Source organism: Caretta caretta, chromosome 2 (assembly GCF_965140235.1).
Source record: "Caretta caretta isolate rCarCar2 chromosome 2, rCarCar1.hap1, whole genome shotgun sequence".
NCBI classification, from domain to species: domain Eukaryota; kingdom Metazoa; phylum Chordata; order Testudines; family Cheloniidae; genus Caretta; species Caretta caretta.
In genome coordinates, this window is record NC_134207.1 from 48,733,369 (window position 1) to 48,757,216 (window position 23,848).

Genomic DNA, 23,848 nt, shown 5'->3' on the forward strand with positions numbered 1-23,848 from the left:
CACTTAAAAATCTATCTTTTGCAGTTAATAAACGTGGTTTTTGTTTTCTCTAAAATCAGTTTGTGGAATTCATACATGAGGGGGCAAAAAGCTATGGACATCTTCCTCCACACTGAGGAAGGGAGCAAATTTCATGAGCTTACACTGTACAGTTCTCTGTGCAGTGCAAGACTATACAATTTTGGGTTTACACTCCAGAGGGGGTGTGAACTTAGTGCTGGGTCATTCCTAAGCCGAAGCCTTCCCATGAGTGCTGATTTCAGTATCTGTGTCTGTCTGCAGCTGGGTGTGTGCTGGAGGAGGCTTGCAGGCGGGGCTCAGCACGACAGTGTAAGGGAGCCCAGGCTGGTGGAACAGGTGGGCTCAGTAGTACCGCAGCACATCAGGTGACACCCTGGGAGGCCAGGAGTAACCAGTCACAAACATATTCCCTGTAGTACATGCTCAGGCACTGTTTGAACTCACTTGTCCCAGTGTGCATTCAAATTCTCCCAGGAAGTCATCATCACTTAGATCAATGGTTTTGTTGTCAATGTCATAAATCCCAAATTTAAACTTCTGAACCAGTTCAAAGTAGTAATCAATTAGGAACCTCTTGGCGAACTTTGGGTTCAAGGAATTCTTAACCCTTTCTGTGCGATCAACCTGCAAATAGAAAAGTCACATTACCAAGATGTTCATCAACTGGCTCATACAACTATGCTGGTGGCCAAATCAATTCACATCTCATGCTAGGCTTCCAAGAGCCCTGCTAGGTACAAGTATAATAATATGCACTTCTGAACACCTTTCATCCAGTAGAAAGTACTTTACAAACTAAATTTTACAAAATCCAGGTGTGGTAGACAAGGCATATTTAAGGATCAGTTCCCCCACCAGTGAAATGCAGTCACTTCTGGACATTTCATAAATAAAATGTAACATTTTGTCCAAAGTGAAGGCTGGGAGAGATGAACTCAGAAATGTTTGAAAAACCTAGTAGTCCTGATGAAATCATCACACTGGACAAGAACAAACAATGAGAGAACAGGAAGACATCAAATCATTAGAAAGGGCAATACTGGCAGTTTTGGGGGCAAGCACACACTATTCCATTAGAAGACAGAGCAGTTGCTGCTTCTGAGTTAGCTCCTCCAGTACACCAGAAGGCCTGCTGCCTGCCCGTCTATTCTCTGCAGAGAGCAGGGCCCCCCGGGAAATTACACTTAAACTATGGGTACACCACAGAGCTTATAATGGTGTGGAGCGTCTGCACTAGCAGTGCAGCTATGCCAACATGAGAGAGCTCTCCCATCAACTTAATTACTCCAGCCCCTGCAAGCAGTGGTAACTATGCTGGTGGGAGAAGCTCTTCAGCTGACATAGCGCTGTCCACACCAGTGCTTAGGTAGGTTTAACTTCTGTCGCTCAGGGGGTGGCTTATTCACACCTGAGAGACATAATTTATACCAACTTAAGATGTAGTGTAGCCATAGCCTCAGATATTATGAGAACCTAGATAAAATAAAATTACCACTCGCACGGTGCAGCTCCGTAGCAGGTTACATGTCCGTGATTGATACACACACACACTCTGGCCCGAAGTATCTAGTAGAGTTGGTAAGTCATAAGAACTATTGAAAGTAACTCTAGTACCTCACTATTTTCATTGTTAGAAATACTCAGCCAGACTGTACTTTAAGAATATTCTAGGAAAAAAGTGTCATACTCTACCTCATACCACTGTTGCCCACTTGTATTATGGAGAAGTACACACAGCGGGTCCGACTTTGAACCAACATCTTTATCCAGGAGATTGTTGCAGGAGATGGTCAGCTCCACCTTTGTTACACACTGTGCCGCCATCTGCTAATCTGGAAATAAGTAGAAGAACTAAATATTAAAAAAAATATAGACTCCAAAAATAAACAGATGCAACCTAAAAGCATCAGGAAGTAGGCGTAGTATGAGCCTCTCAAGAGCAAGATTTGGAGCTCTAAGTGCTACCTGGACAAGTCACACTGGCACATATCCGTATATTGTAACAAACTTCTAGCTTCATTTAAATAAAAAAAACTTCATTCCAATCATTAACACACAAAAATGTGTATACAAGATGAAAGATTCAGGCTTCTCAAACCATCTGGGTACCAAAGTAAGAAACTGGAAATAGCACTAGAAAACCGTATCAATTAAATAAGATACTTCTGGCACACTTTTCACCCTGAGTTCTTAAAGCACTTAATAAACATTAAGTGATTAAGCTGCAAAACACCCATATGAAGGTCTTCACTGTCACATAATACAAAAACTAATTGAAAAGGAAAATTGGCAAATTCAGAGCTGAAATTAATTCCCACACACAATGCATATGTAATATGCACCTCTCTGCAACAGGATACTGAAGCCAAGAACTTAGCAGGATTTTAAAATTTATATAAAATCCTGGGCTAAAGCCAACCTCTAATTACGAGGGTTAGGAGGAGGAAAACTTTAGCTGGGAGCATATTATCCCGTAAGTGCCTACTATAAACTTTCTTGGACATCCTCTGAAGCATCCCGAGTCTTTCCTTGAACCCAAAGGAGGCCCACTAGCAAGAAGTGCTGCACAAGCAGTCCATCACCATCTGGTTCCTGGACTGCAGTTCCAGCTCTTACTCTAGGACAGTTATAATGTTTTATTTTTAGTTTAATATTAAACTATAGCTTAACTTTGGTAATACATTTGTTACAGCCCTGGCTGAATCCCCACTTGAACAGTCACGAGTCTGCTGATTTGGGCTCCAAATTTTCGATCCCATGTGCTTCCAAACCAACTGAACATGAGCAGTGTCCAGTGTTTCTAGTTCTGCCCTCTCAAGCATTCCCATCTGGAACAACTCCTTGGAAAATTGGACCCTGCAGTCAACCCTACCCTCAGCTGTCTGCTTAACCCACCAAATTCTTTCAGAAGCCTACGCACACTCTTTCCTGAACTCCACTCTCATGGGTACTCCAGTTTATACCACCTAACAGTTAAAGTAAGGAAAAATGCAGGCTTTGCAAAGGAACTTCTTAAAAAGTCATATGTGTACATACGCGTGCACACACACACACACACACACACAGAGAGAAAGCTGAAGAGTTACAGATCTATAGAAAAAATGCGAACACCTAAATGCAATTCCCTCCCTCAGAGTCCTCACCGCTACCAAGACAGTCGGCTGCGTTTTGGTCAGTGTCCTTTAGGGAGAAGGCAAGGCTCTTCTGTGCCCCAGTTCCTTCAGCTGAGTCTTCACAGAATGATAGGACTGGAAGGGACCTCAAGAGGTCATCTAGTCCAGTCCCCTGCACTTATTGCAGGACTTAGTGTTAGGAAGACCAGTGGTCCCCAACGTGGTGCTCACAGGTGCCAAGGCACCCACCAGGGCATTTATGTGCACCCACCTATTGACAAGGGAGCGCTTCCGCTGGACAACCCGCTGCCGAAATGCTGCCAAGAAGCAGCAACGCCAAGAAGCGTTGCCACCAAAATGCCGCTGCTTCTTGATGATGCCACTTCTCGGCGGCATTTCAGCGGCTGGTTGTCCAGCGCCCGCTACACTCTTCTGGGGACATGAATATGCTATTGCAACAGAAAGGTTGGGGACCACTGATCTAGGCCATTCCTGACAGATGTTTGTCTAACTTGCTCTTAATCTCCAATGATGGAGATTCCAAAACCTACCTAGGCATTTGTCCTTACTGAATGAATTTCATCTTATTTACTTCTCCAGATCATATTGAATTTTAATCCTAGCCTCCAAAGCACTAGCAACCCCTCCCATGTTGATATCGTCTACAAACTTTAAGTGTATTCTCTATGCCATTATCTAAATCATTGATGAAGATATTGAACATCTGTGTATGATTCCTGTTTGTCTAGTATGAACCAGAGGCCCACTGGTGCCAGTGGCAAAGGGCTTGTTACTCTGTCAGCCAAGTCCTAACAGGCCTGACAAACTCACTATGCTTAACACATTTTCATAGTGTCTATCCCTAAAGTGTCCTGTAAGATCTTAAATGAAAGCCTGGATCATGCTGGTCATTAATATTATGAAATGTATGTACTGATGCTATTTAAAAAGCTATGTCTATGTACTGAAGATATGCTTTTATAGTTTGTATCAAGCTGTTGCTCCCCAGGAGAGGTTTATTTTTAAGATGTATGGTCCACAACACAGGCAAAGAAGCATGTGCCATTTTGTTCACACACTTGAGGTCATAAAAAACACTACCCTCCCACAAGTAATGCATTTTTCTTCCACATGCGCAGAGCTCACTACCAGGAACTAGTTTGGAGACAAACCCACTGCCCAAATCCAATAGTTTCTCCTCCAAATACAATGGGCTGGAAACAGGAGGACAGAGGTCTGGTGCCTCGGTTCATGCCATTGCCACCAGTATCTGCAGATTGCATGGAGGCAATACTCTGTGGCTGCACAACAGGGTGCAGAAGTCAGCGATGCAGGTGAAGGAGAGCATGAGTTCATACAGGCACATGCAGATATAGAGAACTGATACCACCTTGTTCCAATGTACCTGATACTTAGTGATTCTTCTTAGCGTGCGTCAGGTGGCACATAACCAGGATTCATCATCAAATTTGGTCCACTGGTTGGATCATTAGCTTCCCCTGCTCAAGCCAGGTACTGACGGGGAGTACCTGTATTACTTGGTGGGGGGTAGTGTTTCTTATGACCACAAGTGTGTGAACAAAATGGCACATGCTTCTTTGCCTGTGTTATGGACCACACAGCTTAAAAACAAATGCTTCTGTACTTTTCACCTTCCCCAAGTCATCCAATCCAAGACATGTTAGAAACTGATGGTGTCACTGGAAAGTGAGGGCTGAGTAAGGTGGAATTGTAGCCATGACCAAGACTTGCCTTTCTTGCTCTGATCAGGAGTCATTCGGTTGAAATTCTGTCATGATCTCTCGACACGGAGTTCCAGCAAGGGAACCTGGAGCACTTGAGATGGAAGTTGATGCATTTCTATGACGTAGGTGGCACCCTATCTTGCATATTTTGTGCGGCCACATAGCAAGAAGTATTCATTTGAAGGTGGAGAGGCAGCTCCCAATTTCCTTCCCTCTGGGCACTGCTGAACACGTACTACCACCACAACCTGAAGTTCACACTACGTTCACACTACCTTCACCTTTGCTAGTTGCAGAGGTGAGATTTTGAAATCTTTGTGAAGTACAGACTGACGAGAGCTTACCATAAGAATGTGCCTGATATGCTTTAACAACATCCCCTTTAATCTCTTGATCATGCGTTGCTATTAAGTCCAAGAGTTGTGGATGAAATACATACCACAATACTTGAAATGTCATTTTGTGGACCAGCATCGCTCTGACATATGACTTGCCATTCATAACATGCTCCAAAAACTCAACTTTCAATCCAGGCACCTGCTAGCTTTGGAGCCTGTGTGTGTGCTGGTCTAAGTTTCTGGAAGATATGGAGGCTGCCTAATTATGGAATACGTCACTCTCTGTACTCTGGTATGTTCCATTTTCCTACCACCAGTTTACAGTAGAGAGCTTCAACAATAATTAGAATCACATACTACTACCCAAACACTGACATGTTTGCATCTCCATACAACAGTATTGAGGGTGCCTAGCTTATGGGCAGAGGCTTGAATAATTGGCAAGTATCGAATGGTAGTTATTCCTGGTTCTGTTGTCACGTGCACTGGCTGAAATGTGTCCATCCACACTTTGCATTCTCCTCATTTTGATGTTTAAAGATAAAGGCCATATTAGAAGCTCTTTCCTGCACAGCAGCTTTCTTCAGATTCAGAGTACCACTCCTAGCAAACACAATCTGTCAATATTGGCTTAGCTTCACCATTTCTTATATTGGCTGCTATGATCACATCAATTGCATCAGGAACACTAAGTGCGCTGTTTGAGGGCTTTGATCATTCAAGATCAGATTAGGGGCTGGGCCCTCTTTGCCAAGCAGCAACCTGGATTGCATGGATTTTTTTTTTTTTTTTGCCATCCAGAGAAGCATAATTTATGTCAACATTGTCAGCTGTATATCAAACAAGTTTCCTGGGAACCAGGTTGGGAGGACCAGTAGCAACATTCTCAGCATCTAGCTTGTAGGGTTTTCTATGCTAGGGCTGTGTCCATCTTCAGGATTGCTTCTTAACTAATAGAGTGGCCAACCTGATGGATAAGATTAACAAATTTTCTTGACCTTGTTGCAAGACAAATATGGTTCTGTGTCCATTTCTTTCCACCATATGCAACATCTTGAGCTATACTATGCACCTTGAATTTCACTGATTCTTGTTTCTCAAAAGTGTCTTCATCAGAATAGCCCTCAAGAGATTGGCCTTCATACAGCAGGTGCAGGAACATGTACAGGCCATGTGGAATGTGAGGAGCTGCATCATCCCCACTGACACTGAAAACTTTCTGACCAAGGTGTGAAAGTATCTCCCCAAATTTTCAATGCAACATGCACCAGTGACAGAAATATGTCCTCCTGGGGATGGTAAATGGGAGTGACTATCATCTTAGAAAGAATACATCATTTGTGATATGGATAGATTATTTACACTTGGCTGGAACGAAGAGTGGTTGTCTCTCAGCAGGAGACCATTTCAGGCAATGAACTGAACAGAAATAAATCCCCAATATCAGCTTGGAGTTTTTGCTTGAATGAAGATCTACAACTGATGTAAGAGGGTACAGTTTCAATGTCAGTTTCCTTTGCAAGATTGCAGTAACAATGCCAAACATCAGATAGCTCCAAAACATGGCCGTGACTGACGGTACACTGAAGCTTATTTTGAAACCAAAGCACGGCTGTGTCAGTAATTTTAGTGCAGTCGCTCTTTTTCCATCATAGAAAGACCTCATAAATAGGATGTAACTAGGTAGGTGGGACTTGCCTTCAGCAGCCGAGATCATTTACTCCAACTTAATGGACATTCATTTTGTGGTCAAATACAACTAGTTTCATTATCACTACATTCGAGATGAGTGAATGAACAGGTGAGTCTGTTTAAGAGTGCACTTCTTGACAAAAATATGCAGCATCTCAAGTCTGTAGGTGTCACAGAACTGGACTGTCTTGTATTATGGACACTGGCCTCTTCACTGAAATCATTATAGCTTGCCACACATGATATCAGTTGCAAAAGCTCTTGCTTTCCATATCCTCTGAATTTTGCCTTTGTCTATGTATCAGGCATAGCAATGTCTATGCCACACTACTGATACTGTCTGTTCTGAAAGAAAGATGAACTGAATTCTGCCAATGGCCTCTGAATTTTGTACCTTTCAAACAATTTCTAATGACTATTGCCTGCCTTGTTTTATGTAATCCTTGTTCACCTGCTTCACGCACATCTTCTTTATTTGATTCTTGGCAAATAATGCAGAAATTGCAGGAAACTGGGTGGATCTATTGATACTTACTACTGGTTCCACAGTTTACCTACAACTAACCAATGAGTATCAAACCACCACCTCTTCTAAACTATTGTTGCTCTAACTAAAAAAATTACTATCCTATGTTAATTCTGCTCTGACTATAAAGCATTATGTACTATAAAACACAGTAAACATGCAAGAATGATTTCACATATTACAGGAAATATAACTTGTGTTATGATTAACTTATTCCTAACATTAGGATATCTGTATGCTATACAGAGTGGACTATTAGGGTGCTAGAGGTATTAACGCCATGGTATAAGTCTTCTCATTTCTGTTCTGAATAGACTGAAAAGGAATTATGGTAAACAGTTTGATTTGATTTGCTGACAAGTCCATACACACACTGTTGGTATAACATACATTTCTGGTGAATTTTGGCAGCCACATTTATTTGCAAATGTGAGGTCTAAATGTCAAAATTCAGCTTGGTAACAGCCATTTTTTAAATCAGCAGGTTCAAGTTATGTTAGAAATGGCCCACCTGATGATCACTTTAGATAAGCTATTACCAGCAGGACAGTGGGGTGGGATGAGGTATTGTTTCATATTCTCTGTGTATATATAAAGTCTGCTGCAGTTTCCACGGTATGCATCTGATGAAGTGAGCTGTAGCTCACGAAAGCTCATGCTCAAATAAATTGGTTAGTCTCTAAGGTGCCACAAGTACTCCTTTTCTTTTTTAGAAAAAGCTGTTACCAACTTTTAATAAAAAATACCTCTCGATGCCTTAGAGAATATTGATTCTAAGATTTCCATCTAGTCTATTATTGCTGTTGAAGAGTGCCAGAATAACAGCTGTGGATACTGTCAATGTGTCTTTACAGAGTGGAAAAGATGCTAGCCAATTTGTGCCCTTTCTGCAGAGAGAGGACTTCAGAGATTTCTGTCACCTTTTCATTGCACTAAATCCACTTTTCCCCCCAAAAAAGCATTAATGGAGAGAAAATAAAAAAAAGATTAGTGATTCAAAACAAAAACAAAATTTGAGTTGCCTACCCTGATGGTTCCCATTAAAATTCCATTAACACTGGCTAAGACTTGTGAACATTTCTGGAAACTTTAAAAGAATTTCCAAGAACTGTCTTGAGATAAAATTATTACATATCACCTACATGTCTATGAGCCTGTAAGTGAATGGTCAGTGAGCAAAATTATTGTACACTGGTGTAGTGAAATATTTATTTATACACCTATAACGCTCAAATACAGTAGGGTCTATATAAGAAGGAGACAATGACTTCCCAGATAAAAACACAAGCACACAACTGAAAGACTTCTAGGCTCCTGAAATGACACAACTGTTTAGCCAGGCTGGGAGGCTAGAGATCAACTGAGTTAACAGTGAGAAGGTGACTGGATTACTGAGAAGGGGGATGAGTCACCAGATTTCTTTTGGCCCAATCCTCCAACTTGTTTAGTCACTCCGGACCCTATCCCTACCCTCCAGCGTATCTACCTCTCCCCCCAGCTTAATGTCATACACGAACTTGCTGAGGGTGCAATCTATCCCATCGGGCAGATCATTAATAAAGATGTGGAACAAAACCAGCCCCAGGACCGACCCCATTCGTTTGGTCCCATTCCTTTTTTTAAAGCTTGTAATTTAACTCTGTCATTGCATATTTCTCTTTTTAAGGTCTCATTCAGTTCCTTCCAAATTTCAACAGTGTCAGCAATAAAACAGCTATTTCCCTGCATGTTGTTCAAGGCTACAGAAATAGGCTTCAGGGTACCCAGCATGTGTTCAGCATTTTTCTTAAGCCCAATATTGAGAACTTTGGCTGTGACAGTGCCATCTATTTTTTCACGATTTTGTTCACAGACAGTCATCAGATTAGGCCAGTTTGATATAGTGCTTAGAACAGTCCACTACGGGGTTCCATCACACGTCTTTCAGGAGAGTTAGCTTGGTTCCTCCTGTTTTTTTCAGAGCAGCTACTGCAAAGTGGTTGTTTGGGAAGTATTTTGCAATTTCAACAACATTAGCCTTTATTTCTGGAACACTGAAGTCTTTGGCTAGGAGGTGCAGCAAATGAGCACTGCAGCCGTATGTTATTAGCTTGGGACTCTCTTCAAAATTTCTTCTCATCTTGGATACATTTGCAGCAATGTCTGTGACCAAACTGCATACTAGACATTTGAATTTTTTCCCCACAGTTTGTTATAGCTTTTACTGCTACTTCTTGTAAGTATTCTGCTGTGTGTGCGCGCATTTCCTGATGTATCAATTGTTTCTGTAAGGAAGACATTCCCTTCTTCTGTTGTCACACAAGCACATACAACAGGATCATTGTGGACACTGCTCCACCAATCAAGACTCAGGTTAACAATTTCACCCTCTAGATCTTTTGCACACTGCTCAATTTCTCTTTCATACACTTTATCCAGCAATTTGCCTGCGATATCTGCTCTGTTATGTGGACTGTGTCCTGGTCTTAATGACTAAACCATATTAATGAAGTGTGGGTTCTCAATCATATGGAAAGGAGAGTTTGTTGCATAAACAAACCCGGCAATTATTTTTTTGTAATCTGCTAGTTCTTATCACAAACTTATCTATGGCTGTTTCCGGATGATGGAGATTTTTCTTTCCCTTTTTGCTAGAGGTGATATACTGTGGCTATGTGACATACATGATGTGACTGAAACACTATCATTGGCAGATAACTCAGAAACTATAGAAAATGATGATGATCTTGAAGGTGGATAGTCTTCAGAATCCTGTATGTTGAAGATGGATTCTCCTAAAAAAAAAGTCAATGCAGTTATTTAATTATTATTACCATACTGCTCATTTAGTATTACTCATTGCATTCACTGATGATCAGTACTACTTTAAAGGTGAAATTGTAAAAGGAAGATCTGCCTATTTTTTAATCACAACTACATCTAAAATGCTAGTACCATAGAATAACAACTATATTTTTTGCTCAACCATGAGAATTCAAGAATAGTCCAGAAGTAAGACAAGCAGTCCTTAAGAAAGAAGTATGAAATAAAAAAGTTTACTAACCTGAAGATGCAAAGCAGCCTCTTCCTGAGAGTGAGCACTTCTCATGTGTTGTTTCATTCAGGCGACCAGGCCTTGCATTTCTTTTTTGCACTGTTTGCATTTTGCACACATGCCAGTCTTACCCACAAGTAGAAGAACTTCATTAAAATATTCCCAAACTGGGTCTCTTTTATTGCAAGCTACCATTATAGGTTTTCCCTTCTAGTGAGAGAATGGTATGCTAGATCTCAAATCAATGAAGGCTACTCTCAGAAAGACCTCAGGACTTCTGGAATATGCTGCTCCAACAGTTTAATTTCTGTTTCTACTGCCTGTCCTTCCCATCTCCAGACTTCTTCTCCTTGTCCAAATCTATTCTGCCCCCAACAATCTTCTATTCAGTGAACTTTTTGAAACTTTACACTTTTAGAGACAGGTAAGGGATTGACTCTGGGTATACAAATTTGCAGAGGGACAATAGGGTTGCGGTCTGTTGTTATTTTTCACCTCTATACATTATTTAATAACATTTTTGCTGTTATCTCTGGAGACACAAATCCACAGTTTGAGAACTGCAAAACTAAGCATCTCTGATGGTATCTGAGCACCGAGTCCCACTGCGTAGATAGAAAGATTAACCTAAATAATCTATACAGAAGCCCCTGGAGCCCCATAATACTGGGTCCCTAATCTATGACTACTGGAACTCATTAACAAAACTTTTCTTAAAGATTACATGAATATATTGTCTCATACTGTAGAATTAGAATTTGTAATCCCTATTCCATGATGAGATATCTTTGAGCTATAATGTACCTTTAGATCAAATTTTGTTTGTAAAATGCTTTTTGAGGAAAAAAGCAGATTTAATTTTTTTAAAAAATCATTGATTTTTATCCACCCTGCTATAAAATAAGCCCTAGCCCTTTACATATATACTAATCTGAAAAAGGTTCCAAAAATAAGAGCTCTGAAGAAAGCCATGTGCACAAGTTACTGCATTATTTTGAGCACACTACAGACTTTGGTTTTGGCAACAGTGAATTTACACAGGAGTTATGAGCTTTAATTTCTATGACTTCCAAGAAAGACGGTTTAGAATTGCACAATGTAACAACAGCAGGAAACACCCTTTAGTTCATTTGCATGCACCTGTACATCCTAATAGTTCATATCTAAACTTCTGAGTATTCTTTGTCTGTTAGAAAATCTGTGCAGTAGAGACCTGTACTACTGCTGACTGAACCAGTGGGATTGCACTGGTGTAAGTAATAGCAGTGCCCAAACTATTTTAAACTATTTTTTTATTTTATTTTTTCTCCAGGGCATAAAGAGAGGTTCCTTAAACAGATCTGATATTGTCTAACAAATACAAATGGACAACCAAGAACAACATACCAAGGCAGTTATCCATGCACTACTCCTGGGGGAATTCTGCAGCACTGCGCATGCACAGAATTTATGTCCCCTGCAGATTTCTTTGCTTCCTTGCAGAAAAAGGACTTTCTGACAGGGAAGCCATAAGAGCGGTCATGCAAGCATCCCCAGCAGTATATTTTGGGTCCCAGGGCAGCCGTCAGAGAAGTAAATAATTGTGTGGCAGGAAGCGGGACTAGGGAAGACCTGTCTGGTGGCTCCTACCCTGCTCCGGGCTCAGCTGCTAGTCCCGGCTGGGCTGGGCAGGATGGGACTACTTCTTCCTGAGCACAGCATCCAGGGCCATGTCAGACCCACTCCCATATTTCTCCCCCCACTGTAAGATGCTCTGCAAGCTCTCCCCACCCCTTGTGTTTCCTGCACCCATTGCTCCACAGCTGTAGTGGGAGGGATTCCTGTACAGGGAGCTGCTCCCCCATCCACCCAACCCCTGTACATTCAGACCCCTTCATACCCAGACCCTCCCGCTGAGTCTCACCCCCCCCCCCCCCCCCCCGCATCCAGAACACCCCCTGACAAGCCCCACTCCCCCTGGACCACCCCGACAAGCCACCTGCACCCGGATCCCCTACCAAGCCCTAACCAACTTCACATAGATCCCCACCCCACTGAGCCCCACTCCCCAGCATCTGGAACCCCACACTGAATCCCCCACACCCTCCTGCCAAGCTCTATCCCCCCACACCAAGACACCCCACCCCGCCCCCCCCGGCTGAGCGCCAACCACCTTCACCTGGACCCGCACCCAGATTACCCCACACAGAACCCTCTCAACCCACACCTGGATCTCCCCATATTAAGCCCCTCTACACTTGGATACTGCATTCCTGAGCCTGCCTGCCCACACCTAGTACACCTGGCACAGAGGGACAGGGCAATGGGGTGTTTCTGAGGCAGGCCTGGTCCATGCGTGGTATCAGGGTTGGGTGCAGCTTCACCACTGAGTCCATGTCCTGTGGGGGGAGCTGCACAGTGATCTCCCACTTCTGTACAACCAATGGCCTGTGCTCCCCAATGCCATGCTGGAGTTTCCACATTTATTTAACAAATTTAAAATTCTGCAAATGATAAAATACTGTGTGCAGAATTTTAATTTTTTGGCACATAATGCCCTCAGAAATCATGTACCTTAAGTCACTTTCTTACGTAAAGACCATTGCATTCCTGTAGTTCAAACATTTACTTAAAATACTGGTGGCATAACCTGTATAATAGGTCAGACTATTAATTAGTTATAAATAGATTTATACAAAAGAAGCTGCCCTCAATTATTTTGCCAAGTAGCGTTTACTGAGAAACAGTAATACTACAGATAGTTTCTTGCCTGCGGCTTTTACTATCAGTTTGACTTTCTGGGTTTGTCTACAAATGGCTTTACCAGGTCCTGTGATTTACTACACCTCATTCGTCTTCCTAAGCTTTTCTACTGAAACATGGGTAAGGCCAATATACCTACTACATTACAACACTTTTAAAGTTAGTATTCAGCCCTAAGCAAAATAGCTAAGAAACAGCAATCTCCTGAATTACAGGGCAGTATAGTAAAGTTTATACAACAAATAACCTCTAAACTCATCAAGATGTACAATGAAAATGAACCTGTTAAATAGTATTCAGATAAGCAAAAATATGTTTATCAGAATAAGATCTACAGTTTACCAGAATACCTTTTAAGCAACTTGACGAATGTTGCTTTTAAGCAACTTTAAAGTTGCTTTTAAGCAACTTGACGAATGCCCAAGCCATGCCTTTTTTTTTTAATTTGTATAACATTTTTACTCTAACTTCTACAAACAGTCAGTAGCTGGCTGTGTGATTAATGCGAAGTGGAAGAAAGGAGGATATTTTCTAGTTAGAACTTGCTTCTATCTGCCAGGCAGGAATGAAATATAAGTGATCACATGTTCTAGTCTAATACTTCACACACCCCTTTTCAGTTTATAGCATGGCATGACCAAATCTCACTCTACAAACTCCAATTCTTAAAAGTCAGTTCTCAGGGGACTGATTTCAGAGGTCTGCCTATGTGTTTCTCAGTGAAAAATCAAAATTTAAAAAAAGAAAGAAACCAAAATCAATAATAAATTATTTGTATACATCTACCAAACCAAAGTTCCCAAATTCAACTCCAGGACCTTTTAGTTAAAAAGAATGAACAGTTTAACACAGGAAGAATTCACTTGTATTATGCCCCATGACAGCAGCACTGTAATGATTTATGAGATACTCAAAATCAAAGTCCTATTTTCAATTACTCAACTTTCTGGGGAAAAAAAAATTACTTTGAGCTAAAAGTCTCCATGCTTATTTTCAAACCAAAGGAATATTTTTGGAATGTTTTGGTAAAGCTTATGGCAGTCATTTCTGGGTAAAGGCTTTCTCTGGCTGAAGTAAGAAAGCCAATACTATTTGCACTTAGATGACTCAACAAGTTTGGAGCTTAACATTCTATGTTGTCAGAAGAATGAGATTAGTTGAGCTTTAGTTCAATGAATAGAATATACTGGATTTGTTCAGTAAGCAATGTAGTTGTAGATGTGTTGGCCCGAGGATATTAGACAGACAAGGTGGATGACGTAATATCATTTATTGGACCAACTTCTGCCGGTGAGAGAGAAAAGCTTTTCAGCCACATACAGCACTTCTTCAGGTCTGGAAAAGGAACTTTGAGCATCACAGCTCAATGCAAGATGGAACAGATTGTTTAGCATAAGTAGTTAACACATATTCTAAAGGGACCATTCAAGGAAGAGTGGCCCATGTCCGCAGCTATAGGACAAAAACAGGGGTTAGTGGTTTACAGATTGCTGTAATAAGCCATAAATCCAGCGTCTCTATTGAGTCCATGATTTTTAGTGTCTAGCAGAGTTAGGAATTCAAGCTCCCAGTCTCCTCTTTTGAAAGTGTTGTGCAGTTTTCCTTTGAGGATGAAGACTGATAGGTCAGATATAGAGTGATTATTAGTGAAAAGTGTTTGCCCATACAGGACAGGGTGTTTGTGTCTTATGATATTCCTGTGAGTTCATTTGAGAGCACAGAGATGGTCTCATTTCACCCACATAGCAGTTGTTGAGGCACTTACTGCACTGAATGAGGTACACCACTGTAACGAGGATTCCTAGGGGGCCACACTGGAGTTACTCAATTAAGGTGAACTGCAAAGAATGGGGCAGACAATCCATTCCAATACTTAGAATTATCAAACCAGCACAAAACAGCTTCTTTAATACCTTACTAGTTACCCAGAAGCCAACAACACAGTTCCCTTAAAGCAACCCAGTCTTAGGCTCCACCCAGATACCCAAGTCAAATATGATGAGGATTACTGAAAAATCTTATTCATCATATAAAAAAGTTCTACCAATCCCCAAGGATCAGACACATTACCACCCAGGTTAATGAATATTTCAGATCTTACCCAAATACACATTTACAGCCAGTTCTTATTAAATAAACTACAATGTATTTAAAAAAAAGTATTGGTTAAAAGATCAATATACATACAGACATGAGTACAGTTCTGAGATCAGATTCATAGCAGAGATGGTGAGCTTTGTAGTTGCAAACAGTTTTCAGAATTAGTCCATAGGTTGTAGCCCAATGTTCATATTTAGGGTGATCCAGATTAGGACTGGAGATCTCATTCTTATGATTTACACATCCTCTGCATGAAGCATCAAGCAGATCTGAGATAAAAAGGATCAGGACCCAAGGGGTTTTTATACAATTCCAGCCCTTCTCTTGACAGGTTGGAGTCCTTAGGCAAACAACAGGCAATCATGGAGACTGAAGTAGACCTATTTCCTAAACATTACCGATAGTTAGCTACACAGATTAACACAAAGCAATTGCCCGTTTTTCCACCATTCGCAGGTGAATTGCTATACATTTTAAAGAGAGATGAATACTGTGATATCACTAAGTTTACAGTTCATTTAAATGTTAATATTTCCTTTTGAGCTCTGAATTAACAGAAAACAGCATAGACGGACTGTTTGATTACATTGTCAACCTCTAACAGTATATACGTAAACACACAAAACCGCAAACATTATCTACCAAAACATCTCTAAGGGCTGAATATAGGTCAATTAGCTAGAAAGCTGTGTAACCCTTTCTGGCCATAAGTCACATTTTGTATAAGATTTGTTGCAATTATATAACAGTGGTAGCAACAATGACTTGCATGGTCATACTCTAATCAGATAAGGTCACAACCACATGCTGTGATAGGCATGTGTAAGGTCCACTGATCTTGAAAGGTATGTTGTGGGTGAGTGTTGATCAACGTAGCAGTAAATATACGTCTGCAGGTTTTGCATCTGTTGTTCTGTTTGCATCTGGTCTGGTGCCATGTTGAATTGGTGTGTCTTGGTCTGTAGGGACATTTGCCTCTAATGACACCACCACTCACAATTACCACATCTCCACTGGCAATCTGACTGAACACCACATAGCGGACGAAACCAGACTCAATTACATTGATTGCTTCAGGAAAAAAAATTGACTGTGAAATCCTTAAACATCACAGCCATCATAAATCTCTCCATCAGCAAGAGGCCAGCCATAAAGTCCCTTAAATCTAACCACCAGATATCAAACCAGCAGACTGTGGTGATGCCAGAGTAGTCCTCAACAGCGACAACTACGTTAACAGGCCCAACTGACAACTCTCCAATACCACCTACTATAAAGAACTCAAAGACAGTCCCATACCACAATTTACCCAGGAAATTAAGGATATCATCAAATCCTTCCCCAAACACCACCTAGAGAAACTCTACAAACTCATCCCCCATGAACCCACCACATAGACCTCCTACATGCTTCTCATGATACACAAACAAGGGAACCCAGGCAGACACATCATATCTGGCCATTTCACCAATGGAAAATGATATGCACAAACTTTTCCTCAAATAGAGGTTCCCCAACACTTCAATCTAAACACATACTGGTTTAGTTAAAACAAGTTGCAAAAAGATAGATTTTAAGTGACTACAAGTAAAGTCAGAATTGGTTACAAATAAAAATATGAAAACTAACACCTAACTTAGCAAGTTAAATGGATTCAAAGCAAAGGCTTTATCTCACCATATGCTTACAGCAGTCTGTACTGGATGAAAAGCCTCCCTGCCAGGACCCCTCCCCCAGTTCAATGATGCTTCCTTTGATTTTCAAGCACTACAGGGGCAGTGAGTAAAGATGGGGGTAGAGAGTTGATTTGAAGGCCATTATTTCTTGTTCTTATACCCATCTACCCTCTTGGAGGATTATCTCCAGCTGAGGTTCAGGCAACAGCCAGTCTATTTACACGGAAACTCCCAGCTGTTCCATTGTCAACATGTAAAGTTCTTGCTCACACCCACCTTCCTGCCAAAGAACAGCTGCTTACCTAGGTGATAGTCCATTAAAGTTCATCTGATTATGCTGATATCTGGCAGGAGCACCAGTGTTTTTGTCTCTGAAAAACTGGTCTGGGCCTGGTTTTCTTAAACTTGGAGCATATTATAGCAATGTTATACAGTAGAATAACTTTACATACAATGCTGACACACATATTTTACCAGGACAATAACATTCAGTAGATTATGAGTTTTCAAATGATACCTCACAAAGCATACTTTGCACAATATTTATCATCTTGTAAAAATGCTGAACATGGGGTACAGTCCATCACAATCATATTTTTGAGTGTGGATCTATTGTATGAGCTCCATTTTTTTGAAACTCAAGAGAAATTGCCGACAGTTAGAATGCCACAAGGCTAACAGCTTTTTGACATGGACAGTAAACATTAGAATGGAGTCAAGAAGCATCCTAAAACTCCCTGCCCCTCCCTGGACAATAGAAAGCCATGAGGAAAATGAAGGGATTGCAAATTCAAAGAACTACTTGGCTAAAGAAAGGTTGAACAGACAGGAGGACAAAGTAATCTAGAATGAATTTGGGAACAGACTCTGGGAAATACCACTTTGGGGTACATGTGAAGGAGTGTAGTATGATGTCAGGCAGAGGGGCATCCAAAAGGTAAGTTAGGACTGCAAAGGGAAACAGCTGAAAGAAGAGGGATCTGACAATGACAAAACGGAGTACTTGTGGCACCTTAGAGACTAATCAATTTATTTGAGCATAAGCTTTCATGAGCTACACCTCACTTATGCTCAAATACATTGGTTAGTCTCTAAGGTGCCACAAGTACTCCTTTTCTTTTTGCGAATACAGACTAACATGGCTGTTACTCTGAAAAATGACAAAATGGCTGGTCAAAAGAGACACAGAAGAAAATGCTTTTTAGAAATGTAAATAGATACCTTTTATATTCATGGTGACTAGAAATTCATTGCAACTAAAAATAAGGCAAATTTATTTACACAACTTCTTCCAATTTCTGACTAGATATGTTAGCTATACAGTTTCTCTTATCTCCTCAACTAAAAATCCAGTTATATACCAAAACTGTCATAAAAAACCTGGAACTAACAAAATGTGTGCCAAACCTAAACTACTCATATTACATTTTTCTTGTATCATCGCTGATATTTGTTTAAGATTTTGGGAGCAAGGATCATCTTCATTCATAAAGCACCAAGAGCTGGTGTCACTACATAAATTACTAAGCCAAGACACCTGATTGCTGTGCATAGTCTCTCATACCAATTGGTGACAATTTGTTTAGGAAAGTAATTTTAAACACGAAGTATTTACAATCAATTACTTATATGCTTATTTAAGCAATTATATAGCTCAATTTACGTGTATTCAGATTCTTAATTTTTCATTTTGTTAAAAATGTTGAATGATATTTCTTATTTAATAAGAGTTATAATAGATACATTTTTACTTGTGATTTGAGTCAAACTGCTTGGATGGAAAATCAAATTCAATTAAAAAGGGGCAAAAACAGCATGCATAAACTTTTAAAAATTAAAAACAATTACCTTAAATGTTCTGAAAACACAAGAAAAAAAGTTTATCAAAAGCTCATCAAAACATGTTTTCCGTTTAAAACTAACTGATTTATTAAACAAGAAAAGTATTATCTGCAGTTGGTGAACTGAACTGTTTCTGGGCAGTATCTTTCAAGATTTCAGAACTTCTAAACCTGATCCTCTCAAACTTTATTTTTATTCATAGGAAAGCTTGTTTTCCTTTTCCAGTCTGCTTTTTCTAATTCCCAATTTAAGTCTGAACTACCCATTGAACTGAGCTAGTTTAATAAACTCAACTGAAAAAAAATTCCATCTGCACCTGAAGTAGAGGCTACTGCTGCCAAAAGCTAATATAGCATTTCAACAAATTCTGGTTCCAGGTGACCATCATCAGGTCAGAGATTTAAGTTTCTTTAAAGGATGGCAGCAAACATATACTAAATACTTTGAGTTTAATTTAAATGTTTTCATTAGATTATAAACAGGGCTTAAATTCTCAGAGTACTTCCTAGAACACCCCCCCTGCCCCTGCAACATCCTATAAAAACTCTGGAGGGGTTGAAAATATGTACCAGAGCTCTGCTCTGGACAGCTCCAACAAATTTAAGCTCTGATTATAAGTGCAAGTCTTAACATAGGTTGTCAATTTCAAATACGTTTATTTTTAAAAATAAACTGCATTTAATTTAAATTTAAAAACTCTGAATTTTAATTTTTCTAAATCACTGATTTTCATTCACCCTGTACACACAAATACTTGGCTAGTTACCATGGCAGCTAGCCACACATCACCCTTGCCATCAGTGTAGGATGCCACATGTTGTCTTCCTGGAAAAAGGTGATAACTAGAACTCCGTGTCTGTCACGGAAGTTGTGAATTCCATGACTTTCTGCGATCTCCATGACTAACACAGCAGTCAGTGTTGCTGACCCCAGGGTCGTCCAAGCAGCTGGCCTTGGTGCCAGATGCTCAGGTGGCCCTAGGGACAGCTACACCGGCCACTGCTAGAGCAGCTCTGTAGCCAGCCGCTTGGACAGTCTCACAGCCAGCCACACCGGCCACAGCTCTGGCGGCCCCGGGGACAGCCCGAGGAGCTGCCAACGCGGCTGTCCCCGGGGCTTACGCGCCTCCCCCACCCCCGGCAGAGACCAGAGCGGCAGTGGCCTCCTGGGGCTCTCCATACAGCAGACCCCTTGCTTTCCCCTGCAACACCCTTCCTCCCCCTCGCCCCCCACAAGATTCTATCATGAGTATTTTTAGTAAAGTAATGGACAGGTCATGGGGCCATGATTTTTTGTTTTTTGCCCGTGACCCATCCATGACTTATGAAAAATACTCATGGATTAAATCATAGCCTTAGTCATAATGCTCATCTTACTATATAGACAGACCCACCAGCCTGCAAGTGACCTGCGCCCCACGCCTCCGTGACTCTCCAAGATTTATGAGCATCCTCAAATGCATTGCTTCAAGCACTACTAATGCCACTCTTCATAGGAGCAGCTGGCCAATTCACCCAGAATTACTGATAAACACAGTTAGGCAGCACGTGAATGCACACATCCAGTTGCTGCAAGATTCTGTTGTATGAAAATGGTTTACCTGGGGGAAGATTAATTGGGGATTCGAGGATAGTTGAATTTCTTTCAAAATTACTCTACAATCCAAGATTTTTGGGATCCGTAAACAGTGTAACATGAAGTGATATGTATACCAAGGCTGCAATAAGACCATGCCATATGCTACATTACTTCTACAAGTCTGTTGCTTACCTATGATTACATTTCAACCTAGACAGCTACACACTGAGTATTTTTCTACTCAGCTGAAACAGAGCACATCAAAACCAGTGTGAGCTTATGTAATTTTACCTTTTAAAAAAACCTGAATCGAAACAAAGTTCAGGCAATTTCAACAGTAATCCTAGAAAGATTACATTTTCATTCTCTAAAAACTTGTCACTTTTAGCAATTTTTGTTCTGAACAGTAAGATAAGAACATGATGTTCTGTTTTACTGAAATATCCATTAGATGACAATGTATTGAGCCAGTGTCATATTCAGCCCGTCAGATTGAGTTTACTGGAAGTCTAAAAACTCAACTGGTTTCAACTAGATCTAGCCAAATATTTGGACACCACCCCCTAAATAGTCACCTACTGACAAATGAAGTGAGCTGTAGCTCACGAAAGCTTATACTCAAATAAATTGGTTAGTCCCTAAGTCCTCCTTTTCTTTCTACTGACAAAATGTAGCTAGTGCCTGTCCCCAGAGAAATCTGCAAAAAGAAAAGGAGTACTTGTGGCACCTTAGAGACTAACCAATTTATTTGAGCATGAGCTTTCGTGAGCTACAGCTCACTTCATCGGATGCATACCGTGGAAACTGCAGAAGACATTATATACACACAGAGACCATGAAACAATACCTCCTCCCACCCCACTGTCCTGCTGGTAATAGCTTATCTAAAGTGATCATCAAGTTGGGCCATTTCCAGCACAAATCCAGGTTTTCTCACCCTCCGCCGCCCCCCCCCCCCCCCCCACACACACACAAACTCACTCTCCTGATGGTAATAGCCCATCCAAAGTGACAACTCTCTTCACAATGTGTATGATAATCAAGGTGGGCCATTTCCCATGATTATCATGCACATTGTAGGGAGAGTGGTCACTTTGGATAAGCTATTACCAGCAGGAGAGTGAGTTTGTGTGTGTGGTTTTTGGAGGGGGGTGAGGGAGTGAGAGAACCTGGATTTGTGCAGGAAATGGCCCACCTTGATTATCATACACATTGTGAAGAGAGTTGTCACTTTGGATGGGCTATTACCAGCAGGAGAGCGAGTTTGTGTGTGGGGGGGCAGAGGGTGAGAAAACCTGGATTTGTGCTGGAAATGGCCCAACTTGATGATCACTTGAGATAAGCTATTACCAGCAGGACAGTGGGGTGGGAGGAGGTATTGTTTCATGGTCTCTGTGTGTATATAATGTCTTCTGCAGTTTCCATGGTATGCATCCGATGAAGTGAGCTGTAGCTCACGAAAGCTCATGCTCAAACAAATTGGTTAGTCTCTAAGGTGCCACAAGTACTCCTTTTCTTTTTGCGAATACAGACTAACACAGCTGTTACTCTGAAACCTGTCAGAGAAATCTGGGAAGTCCCATGCATCCTGACATATGCCCTTAAAATGCTTAATCCAACAGCATCAGAAGCTACCTAGAGCCAAAGATATGGGTTTTTAAAACATTTTTGTGCCAAGCTAAGTCCGAATCAATTTTGAGAAGTCAATGTAGGCTCTGAAAATTTTGACCATAACTATCTGTGCAGCTGGTACAAATCATGGATTCAGAATTGAAGCTTGAAGAGCAAGCTTCAGCATGAGTTTTGGCCATGTTTTAGGAATTTTGGCATCTAGATTTTTCCAGATCCTTGTTACTGACTACATTTGATGAGTTTAGATAGTATGATTTTGAAGTCCAAGGACTTCAAAAATTGGTTGGCATTACAAATATCCAGCTTTTTCCTACACCCTCTGTTGGAAACCTAAAGACTGACAAAATGTGTGAACAGAGTTCTGCCTTCAACAGCACCAAGATATGGAGTTGGTCTAAAAACAAACTGAGATTTCCCTCTCCCCCCCGCATCAAAAAGGGATACAGTTTTTCATGAAAGTTATCACAAGGTATTTTGTCCTTCTTCAACCAGCTCTACGGGAACAGTTTGGGAAAAACACATTAGAGGAATAGTATTACATTTCTACATATATAGGCTAATACTTACAATTTAAGTAAATGAAACTGGTTTTAAGCAACTACCCAAGGAACAAGCATAATGCCAGTTGCCTCTTTAAGGTTCACACAAGTTAGTCCCACACAGCTTCACATTGTAGGTATGTCCTTTAAAAAAGGAAGCTGGTCAAAAACCTTAGTCTATATTTTACAATACAAGCTGGTACACTAATCCAGTTGTTTTCAACCTGTGATCCACAGACCCCACAGGGTCCGCAGACTATGTCTAACAAGTCCACGAAAGGCTGCTGGTACCATAGAACGGTGGTTTTCAACCTGGGGTCCGCAGACTGTCTAAGATTTCCAAAGGGGTCCACAACTCCATTTGAAATTTTTTTGGGGCCCACAAACAACAACAGGTTAAAACACACTACGCTAGTCTGTATTATTCTTGTAACCACTACCTCACGTTCCAGTAAAACACACAACAGAGCCATCGCTCCTAGGCTTTACTTTCGGTTCTGCAACTCACTTATGGTAAGTCATGTCATGACTTTGTGCTAATCACTTAACGTCTGTGCCTCAGTTTCCCTAACTGTGAAATAACAATAGCATTTACCTACTCGGGATGTGAAAAGACTTAATAAAGCAACTTCTGGAAAATATTTAAGCTGCAGTAGCAGCCACCCTGTGCACTTTATCCGCAGGCAGGCAGCCCCTCCTCTGCAGGAGGTACAGCCTGCAAAGGCTCGGCCTACGCCGTGGGGGAGCAGGGACCCTCCAGGTAATGTAAGCAGGCAGTTAACTCCGTTATTTACACAGGTGGGTCCCGACGCAGCAAAGGGGTTTGCAGTGGGCAGCGCCCTCCCCTCCCCACACCTGCGTCCCCACTCTTCAACTGCCCCGCCCACTTAACTGCCCCCTCCGCTCCCCGCAACCGCCCGCTCTGGCCCCGCCCCAACCGGGCCCCGCCTCAGCCGCCGCCGCCCGCCCAGCGCTCCCCATCCGCCGTGCCCCTGCCCGCGCCCCCCCGGGCCGCCTGCCCTCGATCCGCCCCTTTCCCCATCACCAGACCACGGCGGCCCACTGCCCTAGCCTCGCTCACCGCCGCCCAGCCCGGCGAGGCCCCGCGGGCCACGGCCTCACTCACCGACCAGCGCTGAGGGTCCAAGCCCCGGGACCAAGGAAGGAAGCGGCTAGAACCAGAAAGCGGAGCAATAACACGGGCCCCCCTACGCTCCGCCCCCGAGCCCGCCCGCCTACCGCTCCACCCTCAAACGGGCGCAGCGGAGCA

General features: G+C 41.7%; 1 protein-coding gene across 2 annotated transcripts in view; it reads right to left on the reverse strand.

The window, feature by feature from the left end:
* CPNE3 (copine 3) overlaps nucleotides 1-23,814 on the reverse strand; it is a 65,814-nt gene extending 42,000 nt beyond the window's left edge. The window contains exons 1-3 of one of the 2 annotated variants that reach the window (XM_048841141.2): nucleotides 23,705-23,814; nucleotides 1,714-1,853; nucleotides 466-645 (exon numbers count right to left, since the gene is read on the reverse strand). In XM_048841141.2, the coding sequence (XP_048697098.1) occupies nucleotides 466-645; nucleotides 1,714-1,845 (312 nt within the window). In that variant the 5' untranslated portion in view covers nucleotides 1,846-1,853; nucleotides 23,705-23,814. Of the gene's footprint in view, nucleotides 1-465; nucleotides 646-1,713; nucleotides 1,854-23,659 lie in introns of both variants that reach the window. The other variant, XM_048841142.2, reaches the window with a different exon arrangement.
* Nucleotides 23,815-23,848: the final 34 nt, after the last annotated feature.